This window comes from Xyrauchen texanus, chromosome 25 (assembly GCF_025860055.1).
Source record: "Xyrauchen texanus isolate HMW12.3.18 chromosome 25, RBS_HiC_50CHRs, whole genome shotgun sequence".
Taxonomy (NCBI): Eukaryota; Metazoa; Chordata; class Actinopteri; order Cypriniformes; family Catostomidae; genus Xyrauchen; species Xyrauchen texanus.
This window is the reverse complement of record NC_068300.1, coordinates 15,551,196-15,574,338: the sequence shown is the minus strand read 5'-3', so window position 1 is coordinate 15,574,338 and position 23,143 is coordinate 15,551,196. Positions and strand designations below refer to the sequence as shown.

Genomic DNA, 23,143 nt, shown 5'->3' with positions numbered 1-23,143 from the left:
CAGGTGCTAGCTACAGTTTTAAAGTATTGATGCTTACTTTCAAAACGCATACACCAAAGTGGACGCAGCGGACCATAAGATGAAATAAGTCTCGCATAATGAATTGGATAATGACACTTAGGTGTGATGACGTCAAATACATCTTTTAACTCTTGTAAGAACTCTTTGACTTTCAAATCAAGAATCGGGAGGGTTTCTCTTTTTACTGTAGGAGCCATAACAATATCTGCAATTTCTCGACATAGAAGATAAACATTCCAATATTCAGAATTGGGTGGAATGTGGTGCGCAATCAAAAAAGGTAAAAGCCTAAACAAATTATGATAGGTCTTAATTAAGTATTACTTGAAATGTCAGGTTTTGACGACATAACTCACTGAACTTACTGGCGACCTGTCCAGGGTGTCCCCCGCCTTTCGCCCAATGTTAGCTGGGATAGGCTCCAGCCCCCCGCGACCCTGTACACAGGATAAGCGGTTGACGATGGATGGATGGATGGAACTCACTGAACTTATTTATCTTAAAAATCCAGAGATTTTAAGTGTTAATAACTCAAACTTGTGAGTACAAAATTTAGGTAATGGGGAGCACCCATAATGCTTGCACTTTATTTATAATTTTTTGGTCAAATGGAAGCTATGGGGGCATTTAAATAGTTGTAATTAAGAATTTATAGAGGTTTTAGCTCTTTTGTAGTATTCTTTGTCATGCTTTGTTGCAAACAGTTGCTTTGTGTGATGCCACCTTTAGGGTGATCTGTGTTCCATTTGGTCAAGTTGGACCCTATTGCCTCTAATTCTCTTTGTGCATGTGCAAAGTACAGGTATATATGAATTTCTTTGGAGAATTAAGTTTATATAATGACTGACCTATCAGTTATGGTCTTTATATAAGCTGTGAAATTGTTTGATCTAAAATTGAATCAATTTAATTACAAGTATTAACAACAGTAGAAACAACCATATCTAAATAGCATATCTGGTTAAGTTCATTCTTTATGAACAGTTAAGTCAACTTAAGTTTTGGAGACTCCATTATTCAATTAAATTGAGGGAACGAGTTTACTCAATCAAACGAGTAGAGTCATATTAATTTCAGCGTTGTTTTTATGTTGAGAAACAATCATTTGTGTAGTAGGGCTCAATGTGGTGAAAGTGAGCTGTCAATTCAAAGCATTTGCACTTCAAGGGTGCATTATGACATATTTGAGCCATTATGGGGACAACTAAATATAGGAAAATGTAGGCTGCACCTTGTCCAGTCTGAATCGGCAGGCATCGTGTTGTTTCAGCAATTCTACAGTATATCAGCAAATAGGCGTTTGAATAAAACTCGAAACGTGCCTGTAATGTTATTGACATTGAGAGTAAATTGCTTTCAAGGGGACAAACAGGTTATGATGTTCAAACAAGGAATGACGAGAACCGTTGTCGTCCCAACCCTCTTTTCTCCCTCCCTCGTTCCTCCCACACAGACATGCGACCCCCATCCCTCTCGTCTCTTTTTTTCTACCTACTCTCTTTTCTACAACAAACATGGCCGCGAAATCAGACGGTACAGCCGTTTCTGTGCAGAATGACATTCCGCCAACGTGCCTCCCCGGTCTGGAGAAACGCTCGCAGCAGTGCCGTCCCGTCGGGAAGGAGTATTCCCTCCTGGACTGCTGCTGGACCCTCTGCGCCCTCTTGGTCTTTTTTTCGGACGGGGCTTCAGACCTGTGGCTGTCTGCCGACTACTATCTCAGGCGGGACTACTGGTGGTTCGCATTGACACTCGTTTTCATCATATTTCCGTCTACAGTGGTGCAGGTGCTCAGTTTCCGATGGTTCGCGTTCGATTACTTGGATTCAAATGGAAGCGGCACGGCTGCGGCTGCTATGGTGGCGGCGTCCAATGCGGAGAGCCAGTTCAGCACCAAGGACAGCGATCAGCAGGGCGCTGGCCGCTCTTCTGTGGTCTCCGGAACCCGGAGCAGCGCTCAGACCTGCTGCAGAGCCTGTGTGTGGCTCATCCAAAGCATCGTGCACATTTTTCAGCTGGCACAGGTCTGGAGGTATGTGAGTCCGTTTACACCAATTAAACAGAAATGACCATCCCGTCGTAAATTCCATGGCGTGACATCAGCAGTTCATTCATTCTCTCAATTGTTCTGTCATTCTGTGTGTTTCTGTGGCGTGCCCTCTCTTCAACAAAAGCTAAACACCCACATCAAGGCACAATCTGGGAGCCTTTTCGTGGCCACATCGTTCAAGTGGTAACCTGCTGTTGTTACTGTGAAAAGCTATTTCTTCTTAATCAAACCTTTAAAATTACTTTCATTGGTGTATCCTAGTGTGTCAGGTTTATGTAGTCAGATCAAATAACATTGAGTCTCAAATAAAAGCAGTTCATTTGGATGTTACCACATGAAGCACACTGAAAAAATACTTGTAACCTAAAAAATGTTTCATGTGGTAACATTTAAATAAACTGGGGAGGGGTCACTGATTTTAATATAAATAAGGTATCAATTGCATATTAGCATTTTCTACAGAGTAGTAAGATGGATAAAAAAATCCATTAAGAAGGGTTTGATCAACTCAGGCAGTCGATTTTAAAATAGCTTTGCACAAATTAATTTGAATTCTGCTTAGTCTCTCATTTTGAATGACAACAAGCAAAGGGGATGCAAGATATCATTGTACTAAAAACCTCACGGCTGTTATAGAGTACAGCATGTTTGAATCACTGATGACTTATTGCAGTTAGAGTGAGAAAAAGGGATCATCCTTCTTAGTATCACTGCTTTGTATTTCCTGGTGTCCCGTGCCAGTTCATCATTATCTCCAAGCCATTTGGTTCCAGGCTCCTCCTCCTCCTCCTCCTCCTCCACCTCTCCCAAGATTCTGGGTCAATAATCTCCCAGAGAGACTCCTCCACTCATCCACTCATTCAATCTGTCCACCAGAAATTGCCTTATATGCACATTCTGAAATCCTATTGTCTTTAGAGCAGTGTACAGTAGTTGCCCAATTGAATTTTCTCTTTTTTTATATGACTTATCATTGACAATGGTTTAATTTCAGCATAGCTACGACTGACTGGAAATGTAATTAATTTTTTTTTTTTTTTAATGTAAATTTTTTTATAAATTGCTAAATTTGTTCTGATCCTTGATTTTGACATGGTAACACATTACAATAAGGTTTCATTCGTTAACATTAGTTGATGCATTAGGTATCATGAAATAACAATAATCAATATCTTTTTACAGCATTTATTATACTTTGTTCATGTTAGTTAATAAAAAACGCTTGTGCTGTGTTTGTCTGTGCCAACACCGTTTGTGTTCCCAGTCAAAAGTGACCGGCCAACACAAATTGTTAATAAATCTCTCATATTGCACATACTATCCCAATAGACCTTTTTGTCAACTTCTTTTTAAGTAATTATGATGATTATAGAAGGATTTATGAAACTGAGCATATATAGGTCTGGGGGGGGGCACTACCATTAATAATAGTAAATAATTTATCACAAATAATTATTATAATTAACTAATAACCAGACTACAGAAAATAACAAAGTAGGTGTAATTATAAAGTTTAGAATCTGGACTTTACAATCTATATAAAGCTGATCCTACCAATTCTTAAAAATGCTTTTTAATTTGTCAAAAAATTAGAACTGTTTTGTTCTCATAATTTGCTAATTGTTACACAACAATTACAGTATATTCAGAGTTGGTAAAAACATAAAAATATGAGATAGCCATGTGTTATATGTCGTTGGAAATGTGTCAGTTAGTCAAATACAACAAACAAACATGTTTCACCCAGAGGCCAAACTGCAGTGAGTATTAGTGAATTAATTCCCTCAGGCACACATAAATATTATAAACAGGAGTGTCTTTTTGTCACATTTTTTTCTTATAACTTCCAGAAACACACACATAACATAGGAAATGGCATATCCTAACTTACAGCAGACTATCCCGATTCAAACAAACACAACATACTATAAGTAGATTTTGAAGGTGAGTTGGTTTATGTGTTTTTGGTTTTTCGATTACACCCTAGTAATTATGAGGGTATTATGATATAAATGTGGTTTATAAGGACAGCCCTAGTGTCCTCTTAATTCAAATGGCTTTAAAAGCATACTAAACAAAGTTTTTTTTGTTGTTGTTGTAAAAATGCCATAAGGTTTCTGTGAGGGTTAGGTTTAGGGTTAGCTGTAGGGAAGGGGGTAGAATATATAGTTTGTACAGCAAAAATATGAGTACCAACGTGTGTGTGTGCGTGTGTGCGCATGTGTGTGCGTGCGTTCGTGCGTGCATGTCCGAGGACTTTATGTGTGTAAACATATATCCACATACCACCCCAATTCCAAAAAAGTTGGGACAGTATGAAAATACTAATAAAACAAAAAGTAGTGATTTCTAAATTATATTCACCCTTTGCTAAATTGAAAACACTACAACTACGCATTAAATTATGTTTTACCCTGCGAATTTCATAGTTTATTTCATGTACAGTAATTTCAAATCAGATGATTGCAACATGCTCCAAAAAAGTTTAGACAGGGGCAATTTAAGTCTAATAACAATTTGACAAGTTAAAATAACAAGGCAATGGGTAACAGGAGATGTTAAAAATGTGAGGCAATTGTATCATAGCCTCCAAACACAGCCTAGTCCTTCAAGAGGAACGATCATTCGAGACTTGTCAATTTGCCAACAGATGCTTTAGCAAGTAATCCAGCACTTTGAGAACAATGTTCCCCAAAGACAGATTAAAAGGATTTTTGGCATTTCACTCTCTACAGTGCACAATATAGTTAAAAGATTCAAGGAATTTGGTCAAATCTCGGTGCGTAAAGGGCAAGACGAAAACCACTTCTGAATGTTTGTGATCTCTGATCCCACAGACATCACTGTCTTAAAAAACATCATTCATCTGTAATAGATATCATGAACATGGGCTTGGGATAACTTTAGTAAACCTTAATGGTCCGATGAGTCCACATTTCAAATAGTTTTTGAAAAATAGCCGTCATGTTCTCTGGGCCAAAGAGGAACATTTTCATCCAAGCTGTAATAAGCATCAGGTCCAAAAGCCAGTGTCTGTATGGGCCAGGGGTGTGTCAGTGCCCATGGCATGAGTAACTTGCACATCTGTGAGGGCACCATAAATGCAGACAGATATGTACAAATATTGGAGCAACATATGCTGCTATCCAGCACCGTCTTTTCCAGGGACATCCCGGCATTTTCAGCCAGGCAACTTCAAACCACATACTGGCTGAATAAGCAGAGAGTGCAGGTGCAAGATTGGCCTGCCTACAGTCCCGATCATCTCCAATTGAGTGTGTGTGTGTGTGTGTGTGTGTGTGTGTGTGTGTGTGTGTGTGTGTGTGTGAGCGTGTATTTATCACTTTGTGGGGACCAAATGTCCCCATACGGATAGTAAAACCCGAAATTTTTGACCTTGTGGGGACATTTTGTCGGTCCCCATGAGGAAAACAGCTTATAAATCATACTAAATTATGTTTTTTGAAAATGTAAAAATGCAGAAAGTTCTCTGTGAGGTTTAGGTTTAGGGGTAGGGTTAGGTTTAGGGGATAGAATATAAAGTTTGTACAGTATAAAAACCATTATGTCTATGGAAAGTCCCCATAAAACATGGAAACACAACATGTGTGTGTGTGTGTGTGTGTGTGTGTGTGTGTGTGTGTGTGTGTAACGGGAGCCAGCTGGTAGATAGCTGTGCAGTGTGTAAACCTCACTTTCCTGACCTCAAGAGGTGCACTAGCGACTGATGCTAGGGGCTGTAGCCTATAGCCTCCTTTTTAGTGCACCCACCTCCCACGCCAGAGACGCCGGTTCGAGTCCCGTTCAGAGCGGGTCGACCAGGGCCGGTTACATGTGGCACATTATGAAGCGCACAATACGCCAATGAAGACCTGCATAATGAATGAATGGGCGAAAATTCCACTTTCTAAACTTAAACTTGTGTCTTTAGTGCCTAAATGCTTAAAACGTGCTATTAGAAGAAATTATGTTTCATAGTGTTAAACACTCGACTTTGCCAACTTTTTTGGAGCGTGTTGCAATCATCTGATTTGAAAAAAAAAAAATTTAATTCTCAAGGTAAAACATCATATAATGTTTAGTTGTAGTGCTTTCAATATAGCAAAGGGTAAATATAATTACAAATCCCTTTTTTTATATTTTTTTATTGTCATTTTGCATACAATCCCAACTTTTTTGGAATTGGGGTTGTATGTCCTCATTTACAGGATTGTGACGCTTCTGAACACTTAATATTTCTGTATTTTGTTGTCTAATCCATTCATTTCCAATGGCCCGTTACTTTAGCCCGGGAACACCACAGGTGTAAGAAAGGGAACTAAAACTAAAACAATTTTATGAAAATTATCTTTAAAAAAAAATGTGTGTGTTCAGATGTCCTGTGTGAACAAAGTCATTGAATTTTATTCCAACTAGATGAAATCCCCTCCAAAAAACATGAATTGGTCAGTTTTGACTGGAACACAATATAAGGGTTAAAAATGTATTACTAATTATGTTTAAATTAACATTAACCAAGATTAATAAATGCTGTAAAATTATTATTCTTTGTTAGTACATGTTACCTAATATTCTTAACTAATGTTCACCAAGGGAAACTTATTGTAAAGTGTTTCCTTTATCATTTTACATTCTTCATTACTAATTCTGAAATGGTGTGAAGCATTTGTGTTAAACAGTTCCCATTCAGGCTTTTACTCTTACTCTTTCTGAAACATCTTGATTGCTGACAGACAGCACTTTACAACACACAAAGCAATTTCCATAACAATGTCTGGAAGAAATTTGCAGTTAAAATTGTGGCCATTTGGGGACTAAAGTTTAATCCACTCACATATAAATCAATAGAAATACACCCACACATATTAGAGGCAAGTGATGCATAATTGTGGTTGTAAATATAGAGGCAGCAAAGTGCCCGTCTTCTGTGTTGATCAGAAATGACAGGGCTGAGTTTCTATGTGATTGGACTGTAACTGCTGCTGGCTGACCCACAGGGTAATGCATGGTTAATGATGTTTGCAGCCACTGATATTATAGACCTGTCAATCATTTCCATCAAACTTGGTTTGTGCTTCTGTCACAACACATGCACACTGTCCTCTTCGTGCTGTCTGTGTATCATTCTCTGTCTGTCACTCATACTTTTCTTCAGTCCTTAATTGTGACCTTTGATTTACAGATTTCTGATTTCCTTTGTCTATTAGGATCACTTTTTCCTGAAAATGCTACTTTTTCTGATTTTTACATTGTAAGAGTGCAAGTTACGCACCCTTACGTCATTTCAAACCTGTATGACTTTCTTTCTCTCATAGAACACCAAAGGAGAAGTTTAGCAGAATGTCTGAACTGCTCTCTTCCATTTCATTAAAGTGGAGGGCGACCAAGGGATGTAAAGCTACAAAAAGGAAAAAATACTGTATAAAATCATAATGAAAGTAGTTCAAATGAATTTTGTGCCATATTTCAAGTCTTCTGAAGCCATATGAACAGGCAAAAGTTGTTTTCACTGAAAATTTTCCATTGAAAATCTTGCTTGCTGCTGTGATCATTATTCACATTCAATGTATGGCAAATAGCAGCTTGGACAATTTGCTACTTTATAAATGGCTAAATTTTTGTTAGTCATATGGGAAAGACACAAGGGTGACTAAATCATGTCAATAATTTTATTTGTGGGTAAACTATCCCTTTTATGTCATTTAACCATAATAAACCATTTTACATGTTTACAGTTTTCAGAAAGAGGTTGTGGGTACACTGATTCAAAGCCATCCAGCAAAAAAGAAAGGGGGAAATCATTTTCATCTCATTTGAATAAACTGAACCATTAGCCAATTTCATTCACAAATTAGCCTTGAGAATTTAGCCTAACCCCTGCTGAGCTATGTACCAATGAATATATAATTAACTCGTAATATTTTCAGCACAACTAAAGGAAAATATCACTGGCACAGCAGCCTGGTGTCCAATGAAATATCTTGTGCGCTCTCTTTGTTCGTCTATCTAGTATTGCTAAGAATAGCACCTTTTTAGCACTACATTTCACCATTTTCATGTTACCTCTGTTTGACCTGCAATAAACACACATTGATTTTCTTCTCTTCTTCACCTTTCAGTACTCTCTGACAGAGGCTTTGCTTAAAAGCTTTAGAGTAGAGCTTTCTAGGCTCTCTGTCTTTGTTTGATTGGAATTAGCAGTAATGCCATTAAAGCTGCCACCGGCACTGGGCTTGTCACATCCCTGCATTAGAGGGATTATAGCTGTAGTGTTTACCTGCAGTCAGGGGCATACATTCTGGGAGGAGGGTCCCCCAAACGTAATCAAAACAAGCAAGTAAACACATAAAAAGCACATAATATAATCTATAATGCTCCAGTGGTTAAATCGATATCTTCAGAAGCAATATGATAGGTGTCGGTGAGAAACACATAAAAAATGTAAGTCATTTTTACCATAAATCTCCACTTTCACTTTCAAAATGTGAAAGAATATGAAAGTTAAATTGGAGATTTATAATAAAAATGACTTAATATTGATCTGTTTCTCACCCACACCTATCATATTGCTTCTGAAGACATGGATTTAACCACTAGAGTCATATGGATTACTTTTATGCTGCTTTTATGTGATTTTTGGAGCTTCACAGGTCTGTTCACCATTCACTTACATTGTATAGACCTACAGAGCTGAGATATTCTTCTAAAAATCTTTGTGTTCAGCAGAAGAAAGAAAGTCATACACATCTGAGATGGCTTGAGTGAGTTAATAGTGAGATATTTTTCAATTTTGGGTGAACTATTCCTTTAAACATTTTGTAATGAGATGTCCCTATTTAAGAGTAACCTCTGAGAAGGCAGATTTAAGAATATTTCCCCCCAAAATGACAATTATGTCATAATGTACTCACCTTGATATCGTTCCAAGACCGTATGACTTTCTTTCTTGTGTGAAACACAAAAGTATACATTTAAATGAATATTCATTAATAATGTTGTTCATTCTTTTTAATGAATAGCTCACTTTTAAAGCTTAAAAAACACCAAAGTATCATATAAGTAGTCCATACGGCTCATGCATCATATTCCAAGACTTCTGAACGTATGTGATTCGTTTTTGTGAGAAACAACCCAAAATGTTTTATTTTTAGTGAAAATCTTGACGTCTTTTGTGCATTCTTAAGCACTTCTTTAGGGTCAGAAAATGATGACCGAATATTCATCTTTGTGTGAACTATTCCTTTGAAGTAACTCTGACCTGGTTCACAGTTGGTTTCAATTCTATCTTCCTTCCAGCAGTAGATGAGCAAGATCAATTAGCATCATCACTACCTCCGGTGTTGAAAACACACTTTTAAACAGGCTGTGTTGAGAGAGACATGTCCTCTATCTCTGAGCAGTGTCACAATATCTTACTATGGAGCCTACAAGAGATTCATCGCCTTGTAAAGTCTTATTTGTTTACACATAAGACATTGCCTGCTGTATGCATGAGTTTATGCTGTATTTCAAGATATATGTCACCTTTATCACCAGAGAGAATGACAACAGCAAAATAGATTACTTCACTATGCATTTAATTTTTCACTCAGTATAATTTAGCTGGTAAATTACTCCATTACTCACGCAAGTTGACATCCTATTCGGCCAGAAAAATAAAATCTATCTGGCAGGTTTTGATTCAGGGGTTAATATAACAGCATGCTGAATAACTGTCATTGGGTCTTTCCTTCAGTTTTATCAGATGCAATACCCTATTGAGCATGCCAGCGGTGTGTTTAACATCTTTATTACCTTGTAAAAGTGCTATAAATAAATCCAGTACTTAAGACTTTTCCAGCTGGGCTGAAACTCAAACAGAGTTGAATATTCATGAGGATAAATAAGAGGGAGGGTGAAATGCACCAATTTATGAAAAAATCTCATCTGTTACAATGTGATAATTTTCAGGCATTGTGTGAATGATTTACCCAGTGGATATCAAAGTTGAATTCTACCGAGTAGGACATGTTTGAGGGGAGAGAGGAGGATGTGTGTAGCTGTTGGCCAAACAGCTTAATGCCTACTTGAGACAAATTTTTGAGAGGGGATGCACCGGGATTATCCGTGACGAGAAAAGAAAGAAACCTAAAAAAACTTAAGCTTACTGTGTGCTTGACATGCTGGAGGAAGCTGTAGACAGTGTGGATTTTAGTGTTACTTAGGTTTGTGCTTATTTGTGAGTACGGTTGATACAAACGTTATAGCAATGCATTGAGTACTGACAGGATGAATTAAATACAAATACTCTGCTGAATGAAAGACCATGTCCGAAAACCTAATGTGTTTGTATGTGTTGTAAATACAAGAGTGGCATATTCTCAAATGCTCACCACCTTTATATTCTTTTATGTTGTATTAGCCATAAAAGCCAGAATATCACACTTGAATTAATGCATCACATTTTGTTCCTTTATTCCTACATGTCTAAACTGACTTATTTACTTCACATTAAATCATTTCAAACTCCATTTATATTTTGTTTTTGAAAGGAGTTTAGAGATTAAATAACATTTAACCATCACTGGTTTGCAGAAGAACAGTATACTGTACTGTATTTTCACAAAATAACCAAGTTTGACTAATTTGATTAAGCAAATGTCAATATAGAGCTTATATAAATAGCTTGACAATTAAAGCTGGTGAGGACGACAGTTGCGAGCATTGCAGCAGTCGATTGAAATTCAAAAGAACAGGCAGGGAAGGTCTAATTTGAGATTTTTAGACCCCTGCTTGATAACAAAAAGTTTCCAGTCTGTTTTCTGTGTTAAGATAATGCATGTCACACTCCCTAAACAGAGTGAAATGCACACAGGTCATTTTAATTTAAAAATGTTAATGGAAGAGATAAAAAGTAATTATACCCTGGTAATGATCACAAGAAAGATCATGTTCATTGGGCCTGTGCATATGAGCATAATTAGGATAATGCTTCAAAAAGCTATTACATTTTTTGTAATAGTTCCTATTGAGGAACAAAGTGAGCCAGAGGAAGAGGAACGAAAGGGAGAGACTGACAGATTAAGAGATAGAAAAGTATATGACAATAGGAAATAAAAAGCATTTCCATTTTTCTAACTGTCATCACAACCTGCGACACACCTTTACACAGGGAATGATGCAGTGTCTCATAAACACTACAGCAGGGCTTTGCTTTGCAATTAAATGATTGACAACCTGATTCAAAACATTAATGCATTTCTTTTTCTTTCTTTCTTTCTTTCTTTCTTTCTTTCTTCCTTCCACTCATTCACTGTCATTCTCAAGGGTGTGATTGCTGTGTTGTAATTTAGGAGAGAGAGGAGGTTTGATCAGATATTTATCTGACTTACAGGAACTAAGCTATTAAATAGCTGAGGGCAGCTTGAACCGCCTTCACAGAGAGGAAGATATTTAGCAATTAAAACCTCAAGTTTTAATTAGAGCTCTGTTGCTCACACAGAGTTTGTATGACTTTGGAGGACTTTAAATGCAGGAGTCTTTTGGAATACTTCTATAGTGTTTTTATTGATTGATTTAATTTTGGGAATAAATTATTGTGACTGTACATGTATCTGCTTGTGAAAGGGATAGTTCACCCAAAAAGGAAAATTCTGATATCTTTACTCACCCCATTTCCATCTCAGATGTGTATAATTTTCTTTCTTCTGCAAAACACAAACAAAGATTTTTAGAAGAATATTTCAACTTTATAGGTCCACACAATGCAAGTGAATGGTAGCCAGAACTTTGAAACTCAAAAAGCATATAAAGGCAGCGTAAAAATAATATATAAGTCTCCGGTGGTTAAATCACCTTCAGAAGCAATATTATAGGTGTGGGTGAGAAACAGATCAATACTTAAGTCCTTTTTTATCATAAATCTCAACTTTCACTTTCAGTGTGAAATAATGTGAAAGTGAAAGCGGAGATTTAAGGTGGTTTTACGTGATACACAGTCACACACGCTCCCTATTCATTTTCAATGAGAATGAGGCAGCAAGTGGCAAAATAGATGTGATAGTTGAAGCCATGCCGCTTTCCAAGCTCGCTCATGAGAATCAGAGGGGATTTATTTCACAAACAATCAAATTGCATGTAGCTTTTACATAGTCAAAAACATCATGGAGGAGAGCGTAGTACTCACGGTGGCAGATTTTCTTGAACTTTATAACACAAACCTATATGTAGCACTTGATGTAATTATTGTTATTTAAGGTATTTGTAAAATGTATACGAATTTGCAAATAAAAATATTACATAACAAAGTCTATTTCTTTAACCACTTGTTAAAGTAAATGCAGAACTCACCTGAGTTCTGCATTCTTGTCAAGCAAAGCCTGCCGCCCACCGCGTCCCGTGTAAAACCGACTTTATAGTGACTTTTATATGCTTATATTATGCCTTTATGTGATTTTTGGAGCTTCAAAGGTTTGGTCGCCATTCACTTGTATTGCAAAGACCAACAGAGCTGAAATATTCTTCTAAAACTCTTTGTGTTCTGTAGAAGAAAAAAAGTCATACACATCTGGGTTGTTATGAGGGTGAGTAAATTATGAAAAAAGTGCAGGGGTGGGGTTAGGTGTTCAAAAATATCCATATTATAGTTTAATATTAATAAAATGATAGCAATTACATTTACCTGCCTGTTACATATTTTACATTGTTTATAAGTGGTTTATGGATGGGGTTGCATTAGGGGATCTAAAATATCGATATATTCTAATGTATCTTAACTGATATATCTATTCTAAACTCAGTACTTCTAGTCTTTGTGCCCACCAGAAGCTTGCGATCGGATGGTGAACAACGTCTTGTGGTGCCATCTCACAGAGGCACAAAATCGCTTTCTCTGACTTTCACTTCCACTGTTCCACTTTAGAAACTTCCACTTTAGAAACATCTAAAGAAGCTCATTCGTGCTCTCTAAACCCCAATCCTAAAACTGTTCAAAAATTCTCTTCAGTGAGGTCTTCACCATGAGACTGCCCCGCTTTATTCGATAAGGTGGACTGAAAAGTCCTTTAAATAGAAGCCATACAAAGTATTTTAATGTGAACTGCAGGCTTAGCAGATTATTGTTTCCTGTCGGTTTACGTTAATGCTGCCGTAAGAGATATTTTTAATTAAATGACATCCAGAAAATGTCTGCGGGCCACGGTCAGATCCTTTGATTCTGCTTGTCAATCATTGTGCATGTTAACAGGGCAGCCCATACATGCTGGTATAAGTGGCAGTAAGGTGTTCTGATCCCATGAGTCACTCATGGCTGGATGGCGAATCGCTCAGCGGTACCCCCGCCTTCCATCTGCTCTCAAACAATGGTCTCCAAGCATGCCTGTGTTTTGGAAAGAAGTTATGTAGCTAATCAACGGCTATCGGTGAAAGTTCCAGAATGGCTTAAATCGCTTATACAGTACCCTTAAGCAAAATAATGAGCCAAGCCTGTCGATTGTGATGTTTGTCATTTAGCCTGCCAATAGCTGGTGTTTGTGTAAGGATCTTTCCTCAGCCTTGGAGCTGCATGCCTGTTTTGTAGACTTTCACCTTGTACAAGAAGAAAAACAGAGTTTCATGGTCAACGTTCAAAGGTTTGATTTAGTCTAATAGCATATCGTGCCCTGAAGGATGGAAATTTACATGCAAAAGGAGAGCTTTTCTTCAGTGGCTTTTTTTTTTTTTTTTTGCCTCATTGGAAACACACACTTTGCTCATTCAAAAGCAAGAGTCTGAGTCACTTGTCAAATATGAAGCACACTCGTTGACAGCCATTCTCCCAAGCTCTATGTTGCTTGATTTTTCTTTTAGGGGCTGCTTTTGTAATCGCACATCAAGTTGTGAGAAGGATGCGGAGCAATTTTATAGACCTCATCAAGTCAGGGTGATTCATTCTGCCAATCTCCTGCCATCTAGCGAGGACTCCTATTACTCTCAGTACCCTTGAGAGAGTCTGAAATATCATGGCACTTCCTGTCAAAAGAAACAAATTAACTCTAGTGAAAAGTCAGATTTTTCAAGGAGCTCACATAAAAATGTTTCAAAGCACAGCTGCAGCTTCTTATAAAATTAATAGATTTTATTTGCTTCATACCTTTTCTAATGGCTATGCCACCCTTCAATAAAGGAATACTTCACATCCATCTAACAAGATATACAGTGTAGTCTTGGGGTCGTACGTCACAAAATATTAACGAGAAGTGAGGAAATTAAGAGATAGTGATTCCTCCTGTGAACACATACTCTCTGATATCCATGCTACCTCACATGCAAAGACCTTGGTGTGTCTCACAAAACATCTTTGGCAGCCTGTAGACTGGAGTATTGAGGACAGAACGTGACATGTTGGGGCACTCAGACAAGCTACATTGCATATTTCAAATGGTTACAGTCACAATGGACCGACTCTAGGTCTTCTCCTGTAGACTCGCTTCAAAGAGAATTGAGACATTCAGCATTTCAAATGGCTCATAATAAAAGTGGTAGATATAACTAAAAGGTCTGATAATCTCTATTAAAAAGGATCAAGAGGTCATTTTTAGCTTATCTTACGTCTTTGGCTTTTTTGATACACTTTAAAGTCAGAATGAAATCCAATTTGACCCTATTTCTTTTTTAATACACATTTCTTGTCTAATTGTGCATAATTTAGCAGTGGAAAATATTCCAAAGATAAAGGATGTTTGTCTTCGTAATCATCAAAATGTAATACCTTATTCTGCCTATGAAAGATCTTTTCTTTCTTTCTTTCTTTTTGGCTGACATCATCTAGGCCATGGATGCGTGGAAAATAATGATAAAGCCAGGTATTTAGGCACTGTTTATGGCAGCTATTGGTAGCAATGCAGACTTTCTAAAATCTTGCCAATAATCAATGCAGTAATTTCATGCTAGTTAATGTAATGAAGGTTACACCAATAATAGTAATTAACGATAGATTTGAAAACAAAGTGTTTCCATTGAGTAAATTGAGACGCTCTCAATAGTGAATATGACCTTGAGTCCATGACTCTATTAAAAAGTAGTCCTACACAACTGACTGTAAACTCTCATTCAGGTTGGGCTTCATTCTGGTATGGACCGCCAACTTTTCACGATCCAAGAAATGGTGGGAAAACAGTGCCAGCCCATTGTTTTTAGCCTTCTTGGTTCTGGAAGTATTTTTCCGATTGATTTCTTCTGTATGGATTTCATAAAATCCTTCATCCTTCGTTCTGAGCCATGAACCAAACACAAGAGCTCTGAGGTGAATCACAGCATTAGAATATATCACTTTGATTTGAAGCAAAAAAGTATTTTAAAAATCTGAAAATAAGACAAAAGTTGAAGTGTGTACTTCTGTCATATTTTCATTTAGGCATTTGGCAGGTGATTTTATCCAAAGTGACTTACAGTGCATTCAAAGTACACATTTCATGTCAGTTTGTGTGTTCCCTGGGAATCGAACCCATGATCTTGTCATTGCTAGCACCATGCACATATTTCTAATCTATGAAGGAAATAGTACGAGTAGTATGATAGTGTGCCATTTCGAATTCAGCCAGTGCGTCATGTGTGTGGCTGATCTCTTCAGAGCTTGTTTGAAATGCTTTGTTGTCTGCGGTTCTATGATTGGTGGATCTTTCTCTACTGAATCATGGGTAATGTAGTTGTTCACCAGGAATTCTGCTATTAAACATTTTTTAAACAGTGAAGCTGATATAACACAAACAGATGGCTTAAACAGAGGTATATCCTGTTGATTAACTTTTAAAGGTTTCTAAGTTATCATTAAAACTCAATTCAATGAAAGGGATTTTACTTCCGAAACCTGTCTGTTGCACTCTATCCCGAGGGATGAAATCAAGTCCCATCTGATTTTTTATCTTGTTGATTATTCTGTTTCACTATGCCACAGTACGGAAGTAAAAAGGGTTATGAATGCCGTTTCAAGTTGATTTGAATGACCTGCAATCCACTATCCACTAACCCTTCTTCTTCTCTGGCTGTCCCTCAGATATGTCCATGCTTTATATCTGGGCGTGCAAAGCCGCTGGCGTGGGGACCATGAACACAGACACTTTTACTGGCGTATGATGTTCGAGAATGCTGACATCAGCATGCTGAGGCTGCTGGAGACCTTCCTGAAGAGTGCCCCACAGCTTGTTCTGCAACTCAGCATAATGATCCAGACCAGTCAGGTCTTTCCTTTGCAGGGTCAGTCAATTTGCACATAAATTTATCTCAATCAGGGCATGATAGAAATTGGTTGTGCCTGTGCTGTTTGGCTATATCATATTACATCAGGCACCCAATTAGTCACATTGCTATACACCCAACCAGAGTATAAAGTATTCTGTGTTTTTTTTTGTATTACACCTAATTTGAATGTGGCACAATAGGATTTGTTTAGAAATTCACAGGTCTATCATTACTGTTTAGAGTGTAATTTCACAGCAGGAGACTACATAGCAGCTAATTTTCAACCCAACTGCAAATTAGCTGGTAAATTACCAAGGAAGAGATATGTGTGATCGAATTTGGAAGTAAATGGTTTGCATACATATTTTAGGTCAGACTAACCATTTTAATAAGATTAATATTTAAGTAGATTTATTAATGATTAACCACTACATCAGCAGTCTGTAGTTAAGGATTTGTTCCATTATCTCCAGGAAGAGGACACTCCAAATTTGCAATGAATAAATTAAAGCGATAAAACAATTAACATGAAAATTACAGTATTCAAATGATGATTTAGAAAATTACCATGTCAGTTTCATTTTATACTGTATAATGGTGAAGTTTTAAAATCATCTTTAATTGTAGTTTAATTTATGCATTCTGTCTTTGGATCTGTCAGGATTATATAGGATGTGTGATAGTTACAAACCCACCTGATAGGTGCCTTTGATTACACAGCAGCAAGAACTCACTGCTGTATTAGTACAGCTCCATTGGAACAATTGTAGCCACTGCCAGATGTTCCCTGAGGAATTTTATCCAAATGTCAAAGAGGAAACTGTGACTCTAAAGAACACCCATAGATAGTTAACTGCTGGATATGATCTTCGTTGAAGGGCTATCATTTGATCTAACATCCCTCTTTTGTCTATACCATTCTGACTTAAGCAGTATTTATACAATGGCAGCCTTACTCATATTACCTTCAGTCAGACTGCTGAGCACTTTTGTTCCACAGAGATAAAAATGAACCTGTGGAAAGCTACAAAAAAAATGATTAAACGGTGTGATTCCACAGCAAGGCATACCCAAGTCTCAGGAGATGCCCAAGGCACACATCCACCTTATAGTCACCATTGTACAACACACAGACATGAGTGCAAGAGTGTGTTCTTATGCTCTGTCCTTACCTGCACTTTTTCAGTGTAAGGTTTCTCCTTTGTTCACACTGCACACAAATCCATTAGTCGATTGACTATTCCCACTGTCATTTTGCAAGTGATGAAATATGATCTATTTGTTCAGACAATGCAGTGCAGTATTCATCTACATCGGATGCTATGGAAATGATGTAAGAATCAGCACGATACCAAGAGACGTTCTTGTCACTGTAAAAAAAATCCTGTTAAACTCGCCATAAAAATACATTGACCATGTTTGAGACATTATTGGATGTCATTTTGGTGCCTGCATATTTTACCATTACTGCATATACCATTAATCGATTTAATTTTAGTATAGAGACCCACTGGAACTACATAAATCTGCACTGTACTTTTAAATGTACTGTTAACCATCATAGTAACACTGGTGGAAATCAAAAGCCCACATGATGATTTCAATTCCATCAAGAGAAGCTCTTCCAGGAGCAATGGCCAATAAGTATGTAAAAACAGTGGACAGCGTCACTCAACCAAACACAAAATACCATCAGTATGACTCTAAAATAAAGCAAAAACATTAACTAAACAACATAAACTGATATAAAAAATAAGAAGGAACATAACTTTTTCAATAAAATATAATCAAATGTGATGGGTCGCAGAGGGAATTCTGGGAATGCCTCAATATCGTTTTTCACGTAATTTTAAAAAAAGGTTACCATAAAAGTATTTTTATTGACTTTCCAAGAATAATATATATTTTCACCTTTAACTATAAGGTAAATCATACTTTTAACTTCTAAAAACATATTTTTATTATAATAATTAATCAAACTTACAAGTGACAGCTGGAGAAATAATGATGCTTATATGATTAGGAGAGATTCTCTGTTTTTCCTGACTAAATGGGTTAGAGCTAATGAAGGGCCAGACAGGAACCTGATCTAATATTCATGAGGGCTTCTACACACTTTAGCTCCCAAAGACAATTTCATTTTCTGAGCAGGAAAGTGGAATGTACTGTCATTCTTTATATATTATTTACTCATCTGAATGAGAAATACATTGGTAGAACTTGATTTCAAATTGACCTGAAAAGTTCATAGAATCAGCCCAGAGAAACATTTTATTGTTCAGTGGTTGCTCTTTTTTAGCTCAAGAGACTTCTACTGCACTGGAGTATCAACTTTGTGTCAGATGATTCTCCTTTACTTCCTTACACAATAATTCAAGAGACGGTTGTTGATCTACATTAAGAGTATAGAATACAGTATAAAATAAATGTTAATAAATTATCTGCACTTATATAGTCCTTTTTTAACCTTAGCGATTTTGAGACCTATTCACACACACACGCACACGCACACACACCAATGACAGCAGAGCTTATATGCAAGGCGCTAGCCTGCCATTGGGAGCAACTTGGTGTTCAGTGTCTTGCCCAAGGAAACTTCAACATGTGGAGTCGTGTGGGCCGGGAATCAAACCCTGCGATTAGTGGTCGACCCGCTCTACCACCTGAGCCACAGCCGCCCTAATAATATCATACATTATATTCTTTAATTAATTCTGAAGTTTCTGATCGAAACTTTGATATCTTGACAAATCTAAGCACAGTTTGTAACATCTAGAAAGAATCTAATGAATCTCCAAAAATCTCCTGAATCGTGGGCAGCAGAACATTTTATTTACATGATTTAAATTAAATTAATTCATTGTTCTGCTTTATTTATTACATTTTAATAAAAAAAATCTAATTTAAATATATTCATATTAAAAATGTATAAAATGTACAGCACTAACAATTTCATTTTATTTAAATATATTGCATTTTATCTGAATTTAATTTAATAAAATGTTTAATTGCTGTCTAGGGGAAACGGTGAGAAAAATTTGAAAAAAAGTTATTTGATTTTTCTGAGAGACCGAAACTATTTCTAGTTCCCCTACATACTTAAAATCCTCCCTGATATCATCTAATCATCCTTAACTGAAGTTGTATATTTTTTCCAGCAATGTAATTAAATTACAGTGTAATTAAAGGCCTATGACAATAATTACGCACTGACTCATCTCTATATTTGTCTCCACTGTCTTTCCGTCACTCAAGGTCTGTCTGCATCTGCCTCTCTGGTGTCTCTGGGCTGGATGATGGCGTCTTATCAGAAGGCATTACGGGACTCTCGTGACGACAAGCTTCCCATGTCGTATAAAGCCATGGTGGTGCACATGCTGTGGCACCTGTTCACTGTAGGAGCACGTGCGATGGCCTTTGCCCTCTTTGCCTCCATCTTCCAGCTCTACTTTGGGATTTTTATCGTGGCACACTGGTGCGCCATGACTTTCTGGATCATCCAGGGTGAGACGGACTTCTGTATGTCTAAGTGGGAGGAGATAATCTACAACATGATGGTGGGTGTTGTGTACATATTTTGCTGGTTCAGTGTCCGTGAGGGCCCCACGCGCTACCGTCTGCTCCTTTACAGCCTCATAGTGCTGGTTGAAAATGTGGCCCTCACTGCCGTGTGGTATATTTACCGCAGTCCACGCACCTCAGACTTTTATGCTGTGGTGGTTGTTTGCGTGGTGGCCTGTAGCTACGCCCTGGGGACATTTTTTATGTTTGTCTACTACAGCCTATTGCACCCAGATGGCCCTGTGTCTGGGGCCTATATTGGATTTTGTGGGGTGCAGGTGGGTGCTGTTTCAGACACTTGTATCTCTTCACCCACCTCAGCACCTCCTCTGGATGCAGTGAGCAGCCCTCCTCGGACACTGCAGAGGACTAAAGGAGGAGAGTCAGTATTGGGAGGAGATGGTGGAGATGTGTTTAAAGTGCGGCCTGTTGCGGGACCACGAACCCAAGCAACTAACCTCACCCCAAGGACAGAGGGCCCGGTAATTCGCATCGACCTACCCAGGAAGCAGTACCCAGCCTGGGACGCCCACTTCATTGATCGCAGACTGCGAAAGACGATTTTGGTGCTGGAGAGTGCAGCTCCAGTCACACCAAAGATTCAGTATCGCTGTCTAGGCACACCCAAGGAAGTGATGGAGTATGAGACAACAGTCTGAACACTGGGGACTCTCAGTTCGATAAGCTGTTTACCCTCTTCAAGTATAGGATGTAAAGCACAAGCATGGAGAGTCTGTCCTCTCCAGCTTTATTTGGTGGAGTTGTAGTAGATGTATAGTAAATGAGGCGTTGGAGGGGAAAACGTTGAGCCTGTCAGATCTCCACATGACAATTTATTGAGCCTTTTCATGTGTGGAGGCATGTGGCGTGATGTGCTAGTGTCTAAAAAAGGGCCACCATACGGTGACATTAGCCATTACTACAGGTTATTGTGTCAGAAGGTTAGGAGGTTACGCAGGAGATCATTCAACAGGCAGTTTCGAGCAAATTTATGAAAGACCCCTAGACACAGAGACCATGTTAACAATGTATGATCATCAAAACAACATATCTCTGTGGTCCATTGACAGTGATGGTGCTCAAACACGTCCTAATAAGGTAAAAACCATTTCAAGCCACTTGTGGCAGCTGCCCTAAACAGCAATTACTGAATCCAGTCACTTGTAATTTATTGGGTTCTGCGGTTGTGATACTGTAAGTACAAATACAATGGTAAGATGTCTTGTTAAAGGCCTTAATCAAATTACTTACATTTGGAAATTCAGCATCTGAAAGGTGAATTCCACCAATCTTCAACAGCTATTAGCTTTACAACATTTAGTGAATAAAAAATTCATTTAAAAAATCTATCGTTAATATTCTGAAAATATTTATTGATGAGATAACACGAACAGGCATTTTTAAGCACAAATGACATTACCTTAAAGGACAAGGGCAGTCACAAGATGTTTATTCTAAAAACTCTTTGCTTTGTAAGAAAAAACGTGTTTTGAGTTTTCAAAAACAAAAATCAAGGTCACTTTTCAGTGGACATTTCTGCTCACTTTCAAGGAAACACATATCACTGTAAAATGCTTTTTCAGTTTTTCCAAATGTTCTTAAAGGACATTTGTATCAAGTACTGAGTCTGGTGCTGAAAAGTGACTGAATGCACCTTTAAAAAGGATTGAATGATGTTTTATCTCAAGGACAGAGAATCCTGATCAAACTGGTTTATTTTATGCCTGTAATATGGAAGTAAATATGGTAATACAACAGTATTTCAAACAAGCTAACAAACATGAGTTTAAATTATGAGCTGGCTTATTATGTGAAGTTTAAAGGGAAGAAAAAACATATAGCATATGTATACATATAATTCATAAAACGTTATCAGCGTTATGATTATGCTGTTTCATGTTATTTACACAATCTGGGGCAATAATAATTTCTGAATTGTGAATTAGAGATTTCATGCATATGAACAAATCCATGCAGTATCTTCTGTCTCTTTATCTATTCTGTTTTTCATTTACATTAATAACTTTTTTGTGTCTTTTTGTGGTTATTTCTCACATCAGTACAGCTTTAAGTCTACTGTTTCATGTGAGATGTGACAGTTTAATATACCAACTGATTACAGATGATGAAATTGTATAGGTATTTTAACTGGTCAAAACTATTATTATTATTATTTTATTTTTCTTTCTTTCTTTCTAGTCTTTCTTTCTTTCCTACTTTCTCTTTCTATTATTTATTTCTCTTTCTTTCTTTCAGAAAATCAGTAACACCGGTGTACAACTCAAATGACTAAGCACATTTTTTGCATTAACTGATTATTGGGCTGGTGGATGGAAAGAGAAGTTGATTACTGGTAATCGTTTGGTTTGTGCTATGCTGACTGTTATCATGTTATTGCTAAGTCCATTGTATCAGAAACCTTTTCACTTTTTGGCATAACCATTATGTATATGTCCATTTTGTAATGTGTTACCATGTTGGTGCTAGCTGGGACACTTCAGCACAGCTTGTGTATGTTCACTCTGAATAATGCTGGATTTGACTGTAGACACGCTAAAAGACGTCGCCTTACACTGTATAGTCGACTGATGCTGTCGACTATAAAAGGAAACAAGTCTAACTTTAGCCATGTTCTTTATTTGAAAAATAAAAAAAAGCTAAATTGTGTGTTTACTGACCTGACCAAGCATTAAATTAAAAAGTTTATTTTGTTGTGTTTACAATTTTAAAAAGAATTAAACCTAAATCATCCATAGATTAAAAATAAAATATATAGTATTAATATTGTGGAAATTATCTTAATAGCAGAGAAGAAGGGAAAAACATTCATGTCGCAATGATTTCAGTAAAACTAAATTTTTACTTTGTTAACTGAAGAAGGCTTAAAATAGCAATATTTCAAAAAGCAGTTTATGATACAAATAGATTTAATCAGGGGTGTAGTTTCCAAGGGGGATGGGGGATGATTCACCTTTTATTAGGCTATAGGACCACTGGCACTTGAACTTAGAGTCTAAGAGGACACATTTACATTTATTCATTTGGCAGATGATTTTCTCCAAAGCGAATTACAAAAGAGGAAAAATACATCATAAGCGAATCATCTCAAGGAGAAAGTAGTACAAAAAGTTCTGCATTACAAAGTTTAAATTGTATCAGAATAATAGTATCCAAGACAGATTAGAATGCAGCAAGAACATTTGACTGAAGCAGGAGAGAAGAAGAAACATTTGCCCAGTTGGGATGAAAGGATAAGCAGATAAGTAACCATTGTTGGAACAAGCTTATGAAATATTTAGTAAAAAGCTTCATTAC

General features: G+C 37.2%; 1 protein-coding gene across 1 annotated transcript; it reads left to right on the top strand.

Moving 5' to 3' along the window:
• Nucleotides 1-1,535: 1,535 nt before the first annotated feature.
• Nucleotides 1,536-22,437, top strand: LOC127619135 (XK-related protein 7-like). Its single transcript, XM_052091908.1, has 3 exons — nt 1,536-2,053; nt 16,083-16,282; nt 19,523-22,437. Exons 1-3 carry the CDS (start codon nt 1,536-1,538, stop codon nt 20,485-20,487), a joined length of 1,683 nt encoding a protein of 560 aa, XP_051947868.1. The 3' UTR covers nt 20,488-22,437.
• Nucleotides 22,438-23,143: the final 706 nt, after the last annotated feature.